Here is an 18,977-nt window from a genome sequence, read left to right on the forward strand (position 1 = left end):
TACCCCCATACTTCCAGGGGACAACCTGGGCCTCTGCCATTTCTTTTGATGCTACAGCATCCCAGGATTTCGAAAGTGCAGAGACAGTACTTGGGAGAAGAGTATTTAGCTTAACACCCAGCCCCTCTTCATGCAGCAATTTGTGTAGTGCTCAATTTTTTTTTTTTTTGGTGAGGCACTTGGGGTTAAGTGACTTGCCCAGGGTCACACAGCTAGTAAGTGTCAAGTGTCTAAGGCCGGATTTGAACTTAGGCCCTCCTGAATCCAGGGCAAGTGCTCTATCCACTGTACCACCTAGCTGCCCCTCAGATGTTTTTTTCCTTGTGAAAACCACTCAGTTTTATTAATCCTGTTATCTCTTCCTAGCCTGGCACATAGTAGGTACAGATTGTTGGCTGGTTCGGTGAATAAACAAATATTTGGGGCTTCCCTCCCTGGTAAGTAGAGGAATATGAATGGGTTTGAGGTAAACGTTTTCAATTTGCCAGCAAGTCCATAAACATATTAGGTTGCTGACAGTCAAAACTGTAGGAGGAGCAAAAGTTAATTTGACACTAACTATCCTCTGACTGACTATACAGGGTGACTTAGAGTTAATTTTGTCCAGTCCCCATATTTTACAGATGGAGAAAACCAGACATTAAATAGCTTGCCCAAACTCACAGATTATAAGCACCAGAACTAAGGTTCAAATAGAGGCAATCTTCACTACAAACACTGGGCTCCTTCCTCTATTTCATATTCCCTGTCAATGAACAGGAAGGTCTGTGGGGAACAATTATAAGTATTTCTGCAGGCCTTTTTTATTTTCAGTGGATTTATAAAAGAAATCACACACAAAAATCAGTGTTTTAATATTTCCAGTATGATTGGTGAACCCATTTTAGAAAGATGCACACAGACCCAGAGAAGCAGTCTCCAAGGTCACTGTGTATTATAGAGTTACATTAGAAATAAAAAACATTCTAATTTAATTTTCACAAATCAGTGTTTAGCTCAGGTAGCAGGAAGGAAAACAGGAGTCCTTCCTTGTTTGTCATCTTCTGTTAAAGGTATCACTATGCCTTGGGGACGTCAATATTGTAACAAAAACAAATTTCAGAACAGATTTTCCAATCCTCTTCTTGGCCTATATATGGCTGAAGTCTTGACAACGTTTCCAGTTTCTTCCTGCTGCTCACATCGACAATCCTCGTTCTAGGAATAGTTTCTGCAGTGCCCCTTCCATCTGGGGGCTGGTGCCTTGAAGGCCCTTTACCACTTGTGCTGCCCACTCAAAGTACTCCTGAACCCTTTGTTCAGACCATCCTGTAGGGTGATAGAAACAGTCGTTTTCATGACAAGTAATCAATTAACATGTGGCTTTGTACCAGGCCTTCCACAGTCCATGAAGGGTTAGCGTAGTGCCAGGGGTTAGTGTAGTGCTGTGGAGTGAAATAATAAGGGAAAGGATGCCACGGTCATCCAGAAATACTGAGATTTTTATTAAAAAAGAAACATTTCCCCTTGGAATGATTTTTTTGGATGAAAGTCCAGGATAAACGATAAGAGGCCAAAAGGGACACAGAGTCCACTGTGTTGAGAACTCTACTTGAAATGCCAAAGAAATCAACAAAATAATTTTTTTCTTTGGCAAGTGACTGGCCTGTGTATCCACAGAAGGGGTTTCCTCCTCCCTAACCCACAAGTCTGCAGGTGGTGGGAAGGAGATACACACACACATGCAGTTATACACGATGTACACACATACAAACACGCATACATACACACATCCATACGTACCTTTGGGGGTGCAACGGTTTAGGTCCCGAAGGTTGTACAACTTATCTGCCAGTTTCACCAGCTTGGCACCCCGGCTGCTGTGCGCAGCGTTCTCCACCTGCAGTCGTTTTCGCTCCAGCTTGGGCAGCGCCTTGTTATCTGTCACTTCATCCACGATGCGCCTCACCTCTGGCCCAAAATGTTCCTCCACCTCCTCCAAGGTGGTGTTTGTGTCTTCCACAGTGTCGTGAAGCAAGGCAGCCTGGGATTGCACAGAGCACACGCCGCTGTGCCGAAGCGCCTCTGCTCCTTCCGAGCAAGCACTCTCCGGAGCTGGGAGTCGAGGAAAGGGGAGCAGCGCCCACCCCCCACCCTATTCCAGTGGGGCGAGCCTTCGTTACCTGCAGCACCGTGATGTCCGTAACTCCCGCCTCGTGGGTTAATATGCGGGCCACACCTGCAGGGCAGAGCAGAGCGGACAGAGGTCAGGTGGGGGTTGGGTGGCCCCGAAGTAACGGCGCCTCGACCCGGGACCCACCGATGGGGTGATTGATGTACGGGGTCTCCTCTGGGTCCTTCCGCCGCTGCTGGCGGTGCTTCCTGGCGGCGAAGTCGGCGGCCTCCAGAAGCAGCGCCGCGTCTGTGCTCATCGCGACCGCCTCTGAGCCAACCTTGGGCACCCCGAGACGGCCTTGTGCCCGTGAGCAAGCGCTCACAGCGCCCCCTGCGCCCCGGAGGCCAACCCCGAACTGGGCTCTGTGGGGTCGAGACTGGCCCGCCTCCTGGCCTCCCGCGGAGGCAAGGCCAGCCGGCCCGGAGAAACCCAGGGACTCGGGACGTACAAGACCACGCGTGCCGAAGCAGGGAGGGTGGCTTGGATGGGAGTGGGAGGGATCCGCGTAGGGATAATGGGCACTCCGGAAAAGCGTCTGGCAGCGGCGGGAGAGTCGTGACGGGCCTCGAAGGAGACCTCTGCTCTGCCAGCTCCGGGATACTCTCCACCCTGGCTTCTTTTGGGGTTAGGGAGTGGGGGGAATGGTGGAAAAAACCTACTTGTGAATGTAAGTGCTTCCGTATTGGGATTTTCTTAGTAAACTCACTCAAAAATGATAGCTGTCTCCACTGCCTCTCTCGATTTCTTCCTGCTCCCCCACTTCCCCTTTCTCGGAAGGGTTCATCCTGGTCATCCTTTCACCCACTGCCCTGGTAGAAGGGACACCTTCCAGGGGTAGATCCTAGGCCTCTTCGCCTTCACCGATGGTCTTTGCACAGGCAAGCGGCGTTTCTTCATTTCTACCTCTTAGAATTCTCAGACCTTGTTTTAAAGCTCAGTTCCGGTGCGGCCACCTATGAAGAGTGCTTCTTTAATCCCCCGGATGTCAGTGCTCACTGTCCTCAAATCATCTTGTATGTACCTGTGTGATGAGGACTGGCCATTGATGGCTCATTGCATTCTTCAATCCATCTCTTTACGTTTTATAGCTCCCCAGTAGAATGCAAGCTCCTTGAGGCAGAGACTTTCCTTTGGATCCCAGCACTCTTTCACTTAGTAGATACTTAGTAATGCTGATTGGATTGATTTAGTCTACTCACAAGGAGGAGAATAAGGGTCATCTTTATGCAAATTTCTATATCCCATGTAATCCCATGAACTCCAATTTTTCATCATCTGCCTGTAGAACATTTCCTCCTGGATATCCTGTTGGCTTATCAAAAACAAAACTGGCTCTCTTCCTCCTTAACTCTGTTCTTCTAAACCTTTTCTGTTGAGGGAACCGTCATTACGTGGGTGGATAACCTCTCAGTCATTGTTTCTGCCCTCTTGCTCTCCCTCACCCTCCCTATCCAAAAAGTCCCTAAATCTGGTCAGTTCTACCTCAGTATCATACCTCATCTATCCCCTTCTCTCAACTCATATGCACCACCTTAATTCAGACACTCATTACCTCTCTCCTGAACTGGCACTAGCCTCCTAATCCAAAGAGGAGGTACCTCCTCATCCTCACACAAAAACTTTCAGTGGTTTCCTACTGACTCTGAGAGAAAATAAAAGTTTTCATCCTTGTACTTGAGGCCTTTCACAATCTGAATCCTACCTACCTTTCCAGCGTTATTTCATACTACTTCCCTTTAGGAGCTCTCTATTTCGCCAAATGGATTTCTATCTGTTCCTGGAACTCAATCCTAGTCTGTCTCTCTTGCTGAAATGAACTTCCACCTCTCAGATTCTTATATTTTTTTTCCAAAGCTTAGCTCAGGCAATTCCTCTATTGGAAATCTTTCTTGATTCCTCAGTTGATACTGTATTTTTCATTTGTTTCCTTCTTATACCACCATGCTAAAATTTTAATAAAGTTATTGAATTACAGGGTATTATTTTAAGTATTGAAATACTTCTAAAAATACTCTCTTTTAGATAGTTTTAAAACTGGTATTGAGGATTTCAGGTTCATCAAATGCCCGAAAATGATAAAACATTAGCTCAAACAGACAAGTTAATTTGCAATCTGGGCAGTTTTTAACAAATTACCTACCTCCTCCCCAGCTGATATAGGCCTTATCAGCTTTGCTTTGGATATAAAATGGCTTATAGTATCTAATCCCAGTAAGATAGTTCATACATTGCACCCAAGGGCAGAGGATGACAGTCTTTGTACAGCTAGTCTGTAAAGTCCGAAGTAACTTGTAGAATGAAGATAAATGGGCCTAATTTTATAAAATAGTATCAAGTGCTATGAACTTGAAGTACTTTTATCACTGGCTAAGCCTTGACTGATGCCACTTCAGTTTCCCACACTGCACTTTTCCCCACTGTTTGTACTTTTGTTGCTTTAGGACCTCAGAAATTTTCACCAAAAAAATCACCTATTTATTTTCACTAGAGGACAGATGTGATAGACCAAAATAATTGCATCAAAAAATGATTTGAGGCAATGACCTTCAGTGAAGGATATACCTTTTGTCCATCTTTCCCTAAGAGTTGCTTGATTTCTGTGGTTCATTCCTCTAACTGAAGCCCTATGAATTTTGTTAGCAGTTGCTATCCTTTTTCATTCAGTCCCTGTACCTCTTGGCTTTCAGTAAATCTTTACTGTATCCCATACTATTCAATATGAAAAGAAATAAATCCTACAGTTTCGCCATGCACATGTATACAGCATAAAGTAAATGTTAATAAAGAAAACCACCTGGGACGTAAAAATTTTACTATTTATAAATTTGTCGTGTTTATTTTCATCCACAATTTTTTTCATGATTACAACTTTTAGAATATTTTAATAGGATATTATAGTTATTGCCCAATATTTCCCATATTTCCTTGACAAACCTTTTTGTACCCCTTGGGTATACATGTACCCCAGGGATACCCTGATATAGATTGATATTTTGTTATAAAACAAAATCCTCACCCTCTGGCTCAATTAATCTTCCTTGCTGGAGCCTAGGAAGGTATAACGCTTGGCTCAAGGGGAAAACAAACAAACAAAAGGACTGATTAACACTTTGTTTAGTGCAGGGTTATACATCATCCTCAGAAGCTGGAGATGAATGCCTAACTGGCATTTGCTATCTATTTTTATTTAAGATGAAAAGAAATATGGATATATTACTATGCAGTCTACTAGATATCAAGTACTTGACAAGGCTCCCACAGAAACATGAACTTAGTTACACATATTGCTCAGATGTTGTGCATCCATAAAACAGCATTTAAAAATCCACATTCCATTAATTTGTGACCTCAACTTACAGAAAAAGCAATCAAAGTAGTTCTTTAAAAGCTTAAAACATTATTTCATTCCAATCACTAATTTGTTAACTCCAACTTTCAAAGAAATTACTACCAAGATGTATGCAGTAGGGGCAGCTAGGTGGCGCAGTGGATAGAGCACCAGCCCTGGAGTCAGGAGTACCTGAGTTCAAATCCGGCCTCAGACACTTAACACTTACTAGCTGTGTGACCCTGGGCAAGTCACTTAACCCCAATTGCCTCACTTAAAAAAAAAAAAAAGATGTATGCAGTAGCATGGTCTTCTATCCAAATGTAGATGATAATGTGCCAACTGCATTAAAGCCCAGAGTATTATGGGGCCCTCAGCTCATCAACAAAATTCAGTCACTCAAAAGAATACAATTTACATTGGAATAAACTAAGTTTTGTTTTGTTTTGGTTTTGGGTGAGGCAGTTGGAGTTAAGTGACTTGCCCACAGTCACAGAGCTAGTAAGTGCTAAGTGTCTGAGGTCAAATTTGAACTCAGGTACTCCTGAATCCAGGGCCAGTGCTTTATCCACTGTGCCACCTAGCTGTCCCCTGGACAAGAGTTCTTAATCTGCTGTCTGTAAACTTGTTTATTAAAATTCTGATAAATTTCAATATAACCATTTTCCTTTACAGTCATTATTTTATGTATTTAAAGACATTACGATAAGAACGGGTTTGCATGCTTCACTAGACTGCCAAAGGGGTCCATGACCCCCCAAAATGGTTAAGAACCTCTGATGGACAATGAAATGGGCCTAGGAAGGAGAGATCAGGCAGGAATCCATTTAGGAGATGATATAATACTTGAGGATCACAAGGCACTCCCTTATGCCAAAGCCCATCTTTTGAACATCAGTGGCAATACTATATGCCTAGAACATCTTGAAACACTAGCTCTCTAAAGAGCAAAAACTGTTATTGAGCCCAAAAAGACACTAGAAAGACATATGTAAGTAGGCTGTATCATATTATCAATGATGACTTGGCAAAAGAAACTGGCAAAAAAGGCTTCACTGAATTTGTATGTTTGACTGGAAAGTAAGCCAGCCAGCCATAGTAATGACAATAAACACCAATTACTTCTTTTGTTTTTGTTTTTTTGTGGGTTTTTTTGTGGAGCAATGAGGGTTTAAAGTGACTTGCCAGGGTCCACCCAGCTAGTAAGTGTCATGTGTCTGAGGCCAGATTTGAACGCAAGGAACTCTGAATCAGGGCCAGTGCTTTATCCACTATGCTACCTAGCTGCCCCCACCAATACCCTTATAATCCATAAAAGATAAAAAGCTAGAGGGTCATGGACCACTTTGACAGTCTGGTGGAGCATCTCAGAAAATGTTAAATGCATAAAATAAACCACAGAATTATAAAGGAAAACCAATTAATTGAAATATTGTTTATATATATAATATATATATATATTTAAAGTTCATGGACTAAGGTTAAGACTCTGGACAAGAAGAAAGCTAGGGACAGCTAGGTAGCACAGTGGATAAAGCCCCTGGCCCTGGATTCAGGAGGACTGAGTTCAAATCTGGCCTCAGACACAACACTTAGTCGCTGTGTGACCCTGGGCAACTCCATTACCCATCATCTGCCTTGCCCCACCCCCCCCAAAAAAACCAAGAAGGCCTCTAGCATGTTTGAAAAGATATCAGAGTTGCACAAGATGAGAAGGCATGGATAGTTTACAATCTGCATTGGTGAAGTGTTAATGTTGATGGGATTGAAGATTCATTAAAACAGCACAACTTAAAAATAAATTTCTTGACCTAGAAGTAAAATCCTTGAAAAATCTTAAAAAGACCATAACTCTAACTTCTTCTTTCATCTTTAATCCGTATTTGATATCTGACTTAGCTCAAGCAAAATCCATTTGTCTTTTTAACAACCAGGATCGGTAAGGAAATGCTGAGATTTCAAGAGACAAAAGTTGTGGTTTTGGTGATTATATTTTCCATGTTGGTTTATAAACAAGAGAAAAATTATGCTGTTATAGTAGTCTTGGAAATGTATGTATATATACATGCAAATATAGCAAACAAAAATACTATTAGTAAAAATAAGTAATTTGTTGTCATAGCTAGTATTTATAGAATGTTCCAAGGTTTGCAAAGTGCTTTATATGTTATCCCATTTCATCCATCCTTATTTAGCAGAAAGTGCACTGGACTAGGATGGCAAGTCATTTGTTTTCCCTGGGCTTTTCCACAACTGTAAAATGAGGGAGGCAAGGTGGATTGCTTCTAAATTTCCTTATACTTCAATTCAAGCATTTTTTAAAAGTCTACCACATGGGCAGCTAGGTGGCGCAGTGAATAAAGCACTGGCCTTGAATTCAGGAGAACCTGAGTTCAAATCTGGCCTCAGACACTTGACACTTACTAGCTGTGTGACCCTGGGCAAGTCACTTAATCCACATTGCCCCACCAAAAAAAGTCTACCACATGATAGGAATTGTGTTAGATGCTGGGGTCATCGTTGTCCTGTCTTTTATTTATTTAAAAAAATTTTTTTAAAGGATATGCACAGTTCTTTTTTTTTTTGCAGGACAATGGGGGAATTAAGTGACTTGCCCAGGGTCACACAGCTAGTAAGTGTCAAGTGTCTGAGGCCAGATTTGAACTCAGGTACTCCTGAATCCAGGGCCAGTGCTTTATCCACTGCGCCACCTAGCCGGCCCCACCTGTCCTTTATTTTTGAAGAGGACCAACATCATGAGGGTGATGTCTTCACTTGTATGGCAACTGGGTTTAAGTGAGGCAGAGTTGTACAGTCAATCAGCCTCTTTCTCTTTCCAGAGTTATCCTTGAGACAAATATCAGGATTGGTGATGGCTTTGGATGCAGGGTATGACTTTGCCTCTGATGTCTGACCAAGCTCTAAGTGCATCATAATGCCTGCTTCAGCTGCCTTCATGGCCCTTAGAACAAATTATTCCACTGGGGGATGTCTTCACATGCTTCGAGTAGATACCCTCTAACTCATTGAGAGGTTTGTGACTGTTGGTTACCCTCAACCTGGTTTAGCCCATCTACAGAGTTTACCAGTGTGTAGCTACTATGCATGCTATAGCTTCTTGAAGCCACAGGTGAGAGTTGAGTGCCAGGTGGAGGGCAAAGGTAGATGAGTGGCTCTGAAAAGGGATCTGTGTTAGTCCTCCTTGAATACCCATAAACCCCTACTGGGGTCATAAAGACAAAAACAAAGCAATCCCTGCTCAGTAAGAAATTACACTCCACTTAAGAGAGCTATCATTCTATGATTTTTGTTTGTTTTTTAGGCTCCCTCAGGTCCCTAAGGATAAGCTTTGTGTCTTTGCCTTTACTGTTTGTTTACAGCAAATTCCTGTCTCATTCCTGCACCCTAGAGGTTGACCCTGGTCATAAAAGCTGGATGGCTTTCCCATACTATGGTGGGAAAAGGAGCAGAGCAGGTAGGACAGGAAACTGATTTTCAATAGTCTTAAGTATGCAACATTCTGATGGCATCCTACAGTCTTTACACTCTACTATTATAATCCTGTATGCATATATATATGTATATATATACATATAAACAGATATACATATGGACAAACTATAAAGGTGTGTGTATATATATTTATGTAGACAGCTAACAGAAATACCTATCTATTAGTAAAACTACAAAATGTATTCTATAGCCATTAGATTTTAATGATTTCCTTTCCTCAAATGGTATGTGCCATCTATGAAAATCATTCACATATCTTAGTTTCCCTCTGGCATTAATGGTACAAAATGGATTATTTTCCTATTTTATTTTTATTTTTTTTTTGCAGGGCAATGAGGGTTAAATGACTTGCTCAGGGCCACACAGCTAGTGTCAAGTGTATGAGGCCAGATTTTGAACTCAGGTCCTCCTGAATCCAGAGCTGGTGCTTTATCCACTGCACCACCTAGATGCCCCCTATTTTCCTAATTTTAAGAGTCATATAATCCAATATAAATCACAGTTTATGCTGTTAATCTTAAATAGTGGAATGGTATGGGGAAAAGTACTGGGTTAAAAGTAGAAGGAAGGGGATCTCTTAGGCGCTCAGTTCCTAGAATAAAATAAAATAAAACTTGTTCCAAGCCCCTAATGCTCCCCCCATTTCTACAGGACCCATACTTTTCCCTCCTAAGAGCAAGACTACTTCCTGTTCACTTGTCCCAGATTCTCTCTTCTTCGTGAAAAGTAACATTTTTTGCTCTTTACTCAGCAAGAGGTTAAAGAAACCAGGCTTCTCCTGCCCAGGTCAGAGCAGAATGCATCTCTAGTTTCCCTCTCTCACTTCTATTTGTCTTGGTAGCTTCCTTGTTATTTTATTTTATTTTGCGGGGCAATGAGGGTTAAGTGACTTGCCCAGGGTCACACAGCTAGTTAGTGTCAAGTGTCTGACGCTGGATTTGAATTCAGGTACTCCTGAATCCAGGGCCAGTGCTTTAGCCACTGCACCACCTAGCCACTCTTCCTTGTTATTTTTTAACCCACCCCTCTGGGAAAATATTGATTTGCTCATAAGGGAAGATGGGTTTTAGTCCAAAGAATAGTATTCAATTCTTTCTCCTTCACTGAGACCTTAGAAGTCAATAAGCTCAACTCAGTCATTTTACAGATGAGGGAACTGAGACCAAAAGAGGTTATGTGATTTGTCCAGGGTCCCAGAGGCAATAAGTAGCAAAGAAAGGATTGAGGACTTCAGTCCTCTGCACCCAACTCCTGAGCCCTTTCTTTCCATTGTACCACACTGTCCCTCTTCCTTTTCTAATCCCCTTAAATCTTTAGCCTCTTCTCTTGTGCCTAGATGACCTCTTCTTTGGTCTTCCATTGACATGGCTTTTTAAAAGCAGGCTCTTCTTATCCTGGAGCAGAGATTAACTTTTGTTGTGCCATGGATATTTTTTGTCAGTTTGGCAAAGCCTCTGGAGCCCTTCTCAGAATAGTATTTTTACATGTGTAAAACAAAATATATAGGATTATACAGGAAAACAATTAAATTGAAATACCGTTTCCAAAAAAAAAAAATATAAAATCAGGTTCATGGTTCCTAGGTTAGGGACCCTTGCTCTAGAAGCCTAACAGTTGCTTGTATTGTTTTCCCTTTACTGTACTCATTTACTTTTCTTGTTTCTCTTGTGTTTTTCTGTTGAAGTATTTGCAAGTTAAATAGCCTGCTCTTTCTTTTGGTTTCTTTTTCAGTGATAATTATATTTAGTTTTTCAGGATAGTCATTTTGGAATACATACCATTCAACTTTTTTTCAACAGCTTATTATAAATGATACCTGGGGGCTTTTTGAGTTTTCTTTGAGCTAAAGGTCTTTTGGTTGTCTACAGTACTTTTGAAATTAAAAAAAAAGTTTAATCACATTCTTGATGATTTAAGCTTGAGAGACTTCTATTGATGATCTGTAACTTTCATCAGCATCTTGCCATTTTTAATACTTCCAGGTAGATCTTACATTATTTCTTATAGTATGGTATACAGGCTTTTAAATTCTTTGTGCTTTTTTGGATTCTTAAATCTCTGAATTGTTTCTTCACCATCTGTCTTAATGGTCAGCTATTTTTGTTTATATAAAATGCATATATTTTGCAGCTCTCTTCTAAGTTTCTTCTGTCAATTTTGTAGTTTTAGTTTTCAAGTCTACTATTCTTTTTCAGAGTCACTTTTATTTTCAGGGATCTTCTCTGTCATGTCCTAAATTATCTCTTCTTATTTGTCTTACGAATTTCTACTCTGAGGAAGGTTCTAAAGTCCATCCTAATTTCACTTAAAATAATTTCTTTTGAACTATTCTAGCCTCCTATGCATTATTTCTGGGAAGGGTCCCACAGAATTTGTCTGGCTTTCTAGTTTACTGGGGTTATTCTGCATAACTAAATATTCATTGAGTTGTGTCCTTTTATAGTTACTCTTTTCTCTTCATTCTGGTTAAGTTTCACCAATTTATCCCCAATCTTTCTATGGTCTTATTGCCATTTGAATTAGTGGTATATTAGACTTCTTCATTGCTTGTCCCTTCCCCATTCCATAGCCACCTATTTCCACCTGTACAAACCATCCGAACTGGTTTGTACTAGATCCCTCCTTTGTGGCAATTCCTCAGAGAAGACTGCAGCTGAGAAATGGAGTCCATCATCTGAATACTGAAAATTTTAAATATAGACCATGGTTTTGTTCTGTCTTTTTCTAATGTTAGAGGTGCTTTCCTCAAAGAAGGAATAAATTGATAGTGAGTGATAGGTAAAAAGATTAAGATATTGTCTGGGATTTAAAATAATATGGTGATAATAAGGGGGCAAAGATATCCCCATATCCCTCACCCTTCCCTCAGAATGAAAACCTACTCCCGACTCAAGGCAGGTCATCACTGCTGGATCTCGAATTCCTCAATTGCTGAGCCTTCTTCTCACAAATCTAGGCAAGCCTGATGCTCTTCTCCCTCCACTAAGTGTGAGTGAGAGAGACAGAGAGAGGGGAGAGAGAGAGAGAGAGAGAGAAGGGGAATGAGATAATAAAAGCTATCACAGTTAAAGCTCAAAACCCATTCTCTGTTCAGCCACCAAAGTTATTTTTCCTAAAGCATAGGTCTAACTAAATCATTCCTCCTACTCAATAATAACCTATCCCTCTCCTACCTTTCCAGTCATATCTTACTTCCTCTGCCATGTACTCTTTGATCCAATGACATTGGTCGCCTAGCTATTCCACAAATAAGAAAAGCATCTTCCAGCTAGGAGTATTTTTTCTGGCTGTCCCCCATGCCTAGAATGCTTTGCCTCATCACCAATTACTGGCTTCCTCTAAGTACCAACTAAAAGCCCCTATTCTACAGAAAGCTTTTCCCCACCCTTCTTAAATCTGTAATCTTCCCTCTTTGAATTATGTTCTATTTATCCTGTATGTGGCTTGTTTAACATATTTGTTTGCCTATTGCATTAGACTGTGACCATCTTGAGGGTAGGGACTGTCCTTTGGTATTCCCAGATTTTAGCACAATGTTCAGCACATAGGAGCTTAATAAATGTTTATTGACTAAGTATTTTCTCATAAAACAAGGCAGTCCTTCATCACAACCAATTTTCTATAAATATTATTTACTTTTCTACCTTATTGGGAAATACTATCTATCCATTAAGAGCCTTCAAATGTTATAACTACCTTGAAACTTTTGCTAATTCTCCAACCAGATTTTCTCCCTCTTCTGAAATCTCTTGGTACTTTGTACCTTTCTAATGCACTCATAATGTTCTATTTTGTATTACAGTTATCTTTGCCCCCTTCTTATCATCACCATATGTTTTTTTTTAGCATTTTATTTATTTATTTTTAACATATAAGGTATTTTATTTTTTCCGTTACATGTAAAGATAGTTCTCAACTTTTGTTTATACAAGCTTTACAATTTCAGATTTTTCTCTCTCCCTCCCCTCCCTCCCCCCTCCCCTAGACAGCAGGTAATCTGATATAGGTTATGTCTATATATCTATATACATATACATATATGTATCTATACACACACACATATATATATCCATAATAACATTAATCCTATTTCTGCATTAATCCTGTTATAAGAGAAAAAAATCAGGGCAGTAATGCAAAACCTCAAAATAGAAAAAAAAAAAACCAACAGCACCCAAAACAAAAGAAATAGTATGGTTCAATCAGCATCTATACTCCACAGTTCTTTTTTTTTTTTTCCCCTGGATTTGGAGATCCTCTTCTATTATGAGTTCCCTGGAACTCTTCTGTACCATTGCATTGGTGAGAAGAATATAGTCCATCACAGTAGGTCAACACTCAATGTTGATGATACTGTGTACATCTTCTGGTTCTGCTCATCTCACTCATCATCAGCTCACGTAAGACCCTCCAGGTTTCTCTGAACTCCTCCTGCTCATCATTTCTTACAGCACAATAGTATTCCATTGTATTCATATACCACAACTTGTCCAGCCATTCCCCAATTGATGGGCACCCCCTCAACTTCCAATTCCTTGCTACCACGTAAAGAGCAGCTATAAATATTTTTGTACATGTGGGTCCCTTTCCCCTTTCCATGATTTCTTTGGGAAAAAGACCTAAAAGTGGAATTGCTGGGTCAAAGGGTACACAGCTTTATCGCCCTTTGGGCATAATTCCAAATTGCTCTCCAGAATGGTTGGATCAGTTCACAGCTCCACCAACAATGAATTAGTGTTCCAATTTTCCCACAGCTTCTCCAACATTTATTATCTTCTTTTTTTGTCATTTTAGCCAATCTGATAGGTCATCACCATATGATTTTAAACCCCAGACACATCTTTATCTTTGTATCTACCCCAGTGCTTTGCATAGAGTAAGGCACTTTTCACTATCAACCTATTCCTTTTTATTTGAAGAAAGCACCTCTAACTTTACATTGATTCTTTTGTTTGTTTGTTTTTTTCGGAGCAATGTCTGAGGCTGGATATGAACTCAGGTCCTCCTGAATCCAGGGCCAGTGCTTTATCCACTATGCCACCTAGCTGCCCCAGCACCTCTAACTTTAGAAGGGAAAAAAAAAAACCAACCCAGAATAAAATTGTGATCAGTATTCACATGATAAGACTCCATTTCCAGGAAAAAAACCAACAATATAAAATTCCAATTCCTCTTGAATTGCTTTCCCACAGAATTTTACCTTATGTAAGAATAAACACCCCATATTTACTTAAACACTGAATATCTACATTCCAAACCGTACTAGCATACTGAAGTGAGACACCAACTTGTCTATAAATTGACATTAATCTCCAAACTTGGTGGCAGGACCTAATTTAAATCCTTTATGTTAATTTAAACTAAAATAGATTATTCTATTCATATAAAAGCTAACCTAATTCTGTAGAATGAAGTCTTTTTGAAAGATTCAATAAACAATTGTATGGGGCCTGTGGAGGATAAAGGAAGTATAAAAAAAAAACCCAATATTTCTGAAGCTTCTGCCCTGCCAGGATTACTTTTTCTCAGATCACCCTCATCTCTTCTTTTCTCCTCAAAGTCCTCTACCCTGGGCCCCATTAAGTCTCTTCAGTGTCCTACTTCACAACAACAGAATATAGGCAAATTCTAGCCACAGAAAAAACATTAACTTACCTTCATAACTCTACTGTTAACCAAGTTGACTTGCAGAAAATGTGGAATGATTCTTACCCATGCTACTTTAAACAGATCTATGTGTATCCCACAGGCATTGTGGACGTGCCCAAGAGAAACTTTAACTTTTGTATTCAAATGCCTAAAAAGAAATTGGTGACTTTATGCTGTCCTGTGTTCTTTCTTTGCCTGCCCCACCTCCAACCTCACCAGTGCATAAGGACCTGCTTTCATGACCCCAAGCAACACTTTGACAGATTATCCTAATTCTTTAAATGTCATTTAATTTTTCATACAAAACAATTCGTTGAAATATTGAAAAATTTTATTTTTCATACAAGGAAACCAGTTCCTGATAAGTTCTAGGCTGCTTGGATTATCAAGCCAAAAGAAAATTAAGCCAATAGGCAACTTTCTACTATTCCTTAACTAGATATACATTTAAGGACCATAGAGCTTTAAAATCGAGTCAGAAGACAACCCCTCACAACATAAGTGACTTTATTGTAACATGAAAAGGGAAAGTTCCCTGGGTCCCTGCACTTTGATTAAGATCCCTCAATAAAGATGAATGTGATCCAGAGATTCTTCAATTGAAGATGCAAACTTGTTCTACAGAAACCCTCTACTAATTCTGTAATAATCCTACTAGTGATCATTGGTTAATAATAATAGCAACATTTATATAGCACTTTAGGGTTTGCGAAACAGTTTACAAATATTATCTCATTTGATGCTCACAACAACCCAGGAAGGTAGGTGCTACTATTATCCTAATTTTACACATGAGGAAACTGAGGCAGAGGTTAAATGAGTTGCCCAGGGTCACACAAGTACTGTCTGAGGTGAGATCTGAACTCAGGTCTTCCAAATTCCAGGTCCAATGCTCTGTCCATAGTACCACCTAGCTGTCTATCATGAAGAGGTCAAAGAGGCAGAGGCACCAACAGTTTTGTTCTATCACATAGTAGCTATACATGGCTTACCATTTTTGACATATTTAAGTCCAGAATGTCATGGATAATTCTCATAGTAAGAACTACAGCACTTCCCAATCCAGGACAGCTTAAATAGTGTGTAATAATTTGGGACAATAATATATTCAAGTACAAATAAAATACTAAACTTGTAGCACTGTTCTTCCCTTCCTGCTTGGCGACATTCTCACAAATATGAGAAATTCCTGCTCAGATTCTATAAAGAAAGTTTCCATTGCTATCAAAGAACTCCCTCCCTTTTTGAATTACTTTGCTGCTGAACTCCTTACTACCTATCTCTGGTTCCTTTACCTCTTCTTCCTCCTTCCTTGGCAGTCCATCAGTGTGAGACCTTTCTGGTCTCTCTTGATTCCTGGGTGAAGACGATATGCTCTGCTTTTCTATATGATCACCCAAGGCTGCAAATAGAGCGGTATGCCTCTCCCTCTCCAATTTCTGAGATACTCTGTCCCTAACCTTCTGGCTTCTTGGAGTTTTCCAAGTCTGAGGATTCGTTTCTTTCTCCTGTAAAGCTGAAATGTAATTTTGGCCCTCATGACAGACCTGTGGCAGGGTCTTGCATCCTGATTTTGGCAGAGATCAGAGATTAGATGACCTGTAGAGGCTGGTGGTAGTGGCTGCTCTTTTAAGGCCAGTTTCATCCTAGCTTTACTGAGGATCTTCTGATCTTGTTTTATTTCCTGCTTCAAAGTGGGAATAAACTTACTCTTTAAAACCCTTCTGATCACATCAGTGCTGACTCCAAAGCCTTCAGCTAATCTGGGAACTGACCAGTCCTCAGAGAATTCCTTGTGTAAATACCTAGAGAGAATGGATCAAATTCTAAGCTGTAATGAAGATTGATATCAGCAAAATTCGTGGTTAAGAAAGAATTACTGAGGCTTCTGAAAACACAAAATTAGATCTTTATATCTAGTCTCAACCAAGTTGGCTCAGTAAGGAGAGAGAAGTGGACTGGACTCTCTCTATCCTTGTGTGATTGTGATACTACCTAGACAGCCTCAGGACACACAGATCCCAGCTTTTAGCTTGCCTCCACCAAGCTGCCATACCACTGGAGGGGTAACCAACTATATGCCATAAGCCCTAAAAGGCTTCAGGCTCCATGGTCTCCTAAAACCATGTCCTGCTCCCACCCTGGCCTTGAGAGGCCTTCGGTTTCTCATCAGGAATCTAACTCTGAGGACATCAGACGCTACAAAGGACAATACTTGTTCTTACCGGATCTGCTCCATGGCATTTCTACTCAGGGTCCTTTGTGGGGCACCTGAGGCTTCCATCTGTCTGCGGATTTTCTGGAATTGAATCTCTTTCTTCTGTTGTTTTAGAGTTCTGGGCAAAAAGAACAAATATCAAAAGACAGATTAAGCAACATGTCCTCAAACCAGTGCATTGTCTTTTCGAACACCCAGTCGATCTCCCTTCATGCCTCAGGCCTGTTCACCTAGCTCATTCAGGACACTGGTCAGGTAACCGCACAGCTGCCCAGACATGCTAAGAAAACCTCTTCCTTTGTTGACCCTGTTCTTTATACCTGAAATACCCTCTTTACCTATTTCTGCTTACAGAATTTCGACCTATTAATTAAAACCCAACTCAAATGTATTTTTCCCATGGAATTTTCCCCCCCAAGTTTCTCTCAGTCAGAAATAATATCTCTCTTATTTGAACTCCAGTATCATCCTTGATGACTCTTTGGTGCATTTCACATATTCTACTGTATGCTGATAGTAATTTGTGTCTCTTCGACATCTTCCCTACCCATTAATTCATTCAGGAAACCTTTAAGTCCATGCACAACATTGTACTAAGAAGATAAAAGGTTCAGGTAAGTCACAGTACCTGGCCTCCAAGAGCCCAGAGCATAGTAGAGGATCATAGTACCAGAATGGACCTTAGAGGCCATGTAGCTCAACTTCCTTATTTTACAGATGAAGGAACTCAGGCAAAGAGATTTTAAGTGACTTGTTTATAGTCACACAGGTAATAAGAGGGAGAGCCAAGATTTAAACCAAGGTCCCTCTGATTCTAAATCCAGAATTCTTTCTATTTTGCTAATACATTAAAGTTGTAAAATAAGGTGCTATATGAGGCATAAGGTTGTTACCTGTGACAGGAAGAAGAAAGGCTTAATGTAGAAATTGGGATTTATAAGACAATTCAAGGAATATATCTATATAGCTGAAATGAGCCTCTTGTCCAACCACCTCATTTTACACCTGAGAAAACTGAGACTTGAAGAGATTAAGTGCCTTTTCCAAGGTTACATATTATATAATATTTGAACCCAAGTCTTTTAAGAACAAGTGAAGCCTTCTTTCCATGGGGTAGAAGGTCAATAGGTGAAGAGGAGGGAAGACACATTAGAGAAACAGAACAATGTAAGCAAAGACAGAGGTAGGAAAGCATAGGTCTGGTAGGGAGATAGATAGTTGCTCAGTCTGGCTGGACTATAGTTATGCTAGTACTAAGCCTGTCAGGAGAGGTGGCCCCAGATTGTAGAGGGCCTTGAATTCAAAGCAGGAGGTACTCACATCATTTTAGATTTTTCAATGGAACAGTGACATGACTTCATCTATAAATAAGATTATCCTGACAGTAATGAGAAATTAATTGGAGAAGTGATATTGGAAGACTGTTTTAAAAGCTATTGCTCTTATACCAAAATATTCATAAAAACACTTTTTGTAACAGTAAAAAACTGGAAACAAAGCCAGTTCTTTGAGGAATGGCTAAACAGATTATAGTACATGAATGTATTCTATTATATATATTATGCCACAAGAAAATAAATATGAGGAATTCAGAATAACACAGGAAAATTTGAATGAATTGATGCAAAGTGAAGAAAGCAGGAATAGAAGAATGATTACAATGTGTAAGTAAATGAAAACAACACACAAAAAAGCATCTGAATTCGATTAAACGAACTGATTAATTTTGATCTCAGTATTTTTCCTCTCCGTAGAAGGTGGGAGGTTATTGGTATGGAGTATTGCATAGGCAGTTGTATCTGTTGGTTTTACAAAAGTCTTTTTCTTTGTTGACTGAAAGGGTTCTATGGATGAAGAAGCATACTGACTGGTGCAGAAAACCAAAGGCATCAAAATAAATATTTTAAAAGAGGTTTCTATAATATAGTCCAAGAAGGTAGTAAAGACTACTCCTACAGAGGCAGCATCAAGAATAAAGGAACAAAGAGATCAAAGAGATGTTCATGAGATCAAATTGACAGGACTTGGAAACTGACTAGTTATGAGACTTGAGAGGAGGAATACCAAGGATTTTAACTGAGTGTATGATGGAGCTACAAACAAAAATAATTAAG

General features: G+C 40.1%; 1 protein-coding gene across 2 annotated transcripts in view; it reads right to left on the reverse strand.

The window, feature by feature from the left end:
* Positions 1-778: 778 nt before the first annotated feature.
* The window catches only part of LOC122741177 (guanosine-3',5'-bis(diphosphate) 3'-pyrophosphohydrolase MESH1-like), a 42,778-nt gene continuing 24,579 nt past the window's right edge, over positions 779-18,977 (reverse strand). The window contains exons 16-20 of one of the 2 annotated variants that reach the window (XM_043984338.1): positions 16,871-16,981; positions 16,356-16,450; positions 2,163-2,218; positions 1,783-2,023; positions 779-1,308 (exon numbers count right to left, since the gene is read on the reverse strand). In XM_043984338.1, coding sequence (XP_043840273.1) covers positions 1,178-1,308; positions 1,783-2,023; positions 2,163-2,218; positions 16,356-16,450; positions 16,871-16,981 — 634 coding nt within the window. In that variant the 3' untranslated portion in view covers positions 779-1,177. Of the gene's footprint in view, positions 1,309-1,782; positions 2,024-2,162; positions 2,219-2,299; positions 2,486-16,355; positions 16,451-16,870; positions 16,982-18,977 lie in introns of those variants that run through there. The other variant, XM_043984339.1, reaches the window with a different exon arrangement.

This window comes from Dromiciops gliroides, chromosome 2 (genome assembly GCF_019393635.1).
Source record: "Dromiciops gliroides isolate mDroGli1 chromosome 2, mDroGli1.pri, whole genome shotgun sequence".
In the NCBI taxonomy this organism is placed as follows: domain Eukaryota; kingdom Metazoa; phylum Chordata; class Mammalia; order Microbiotheria; family Microbiotheriidae; genus Dromiciops; species Dromiciops gliroides.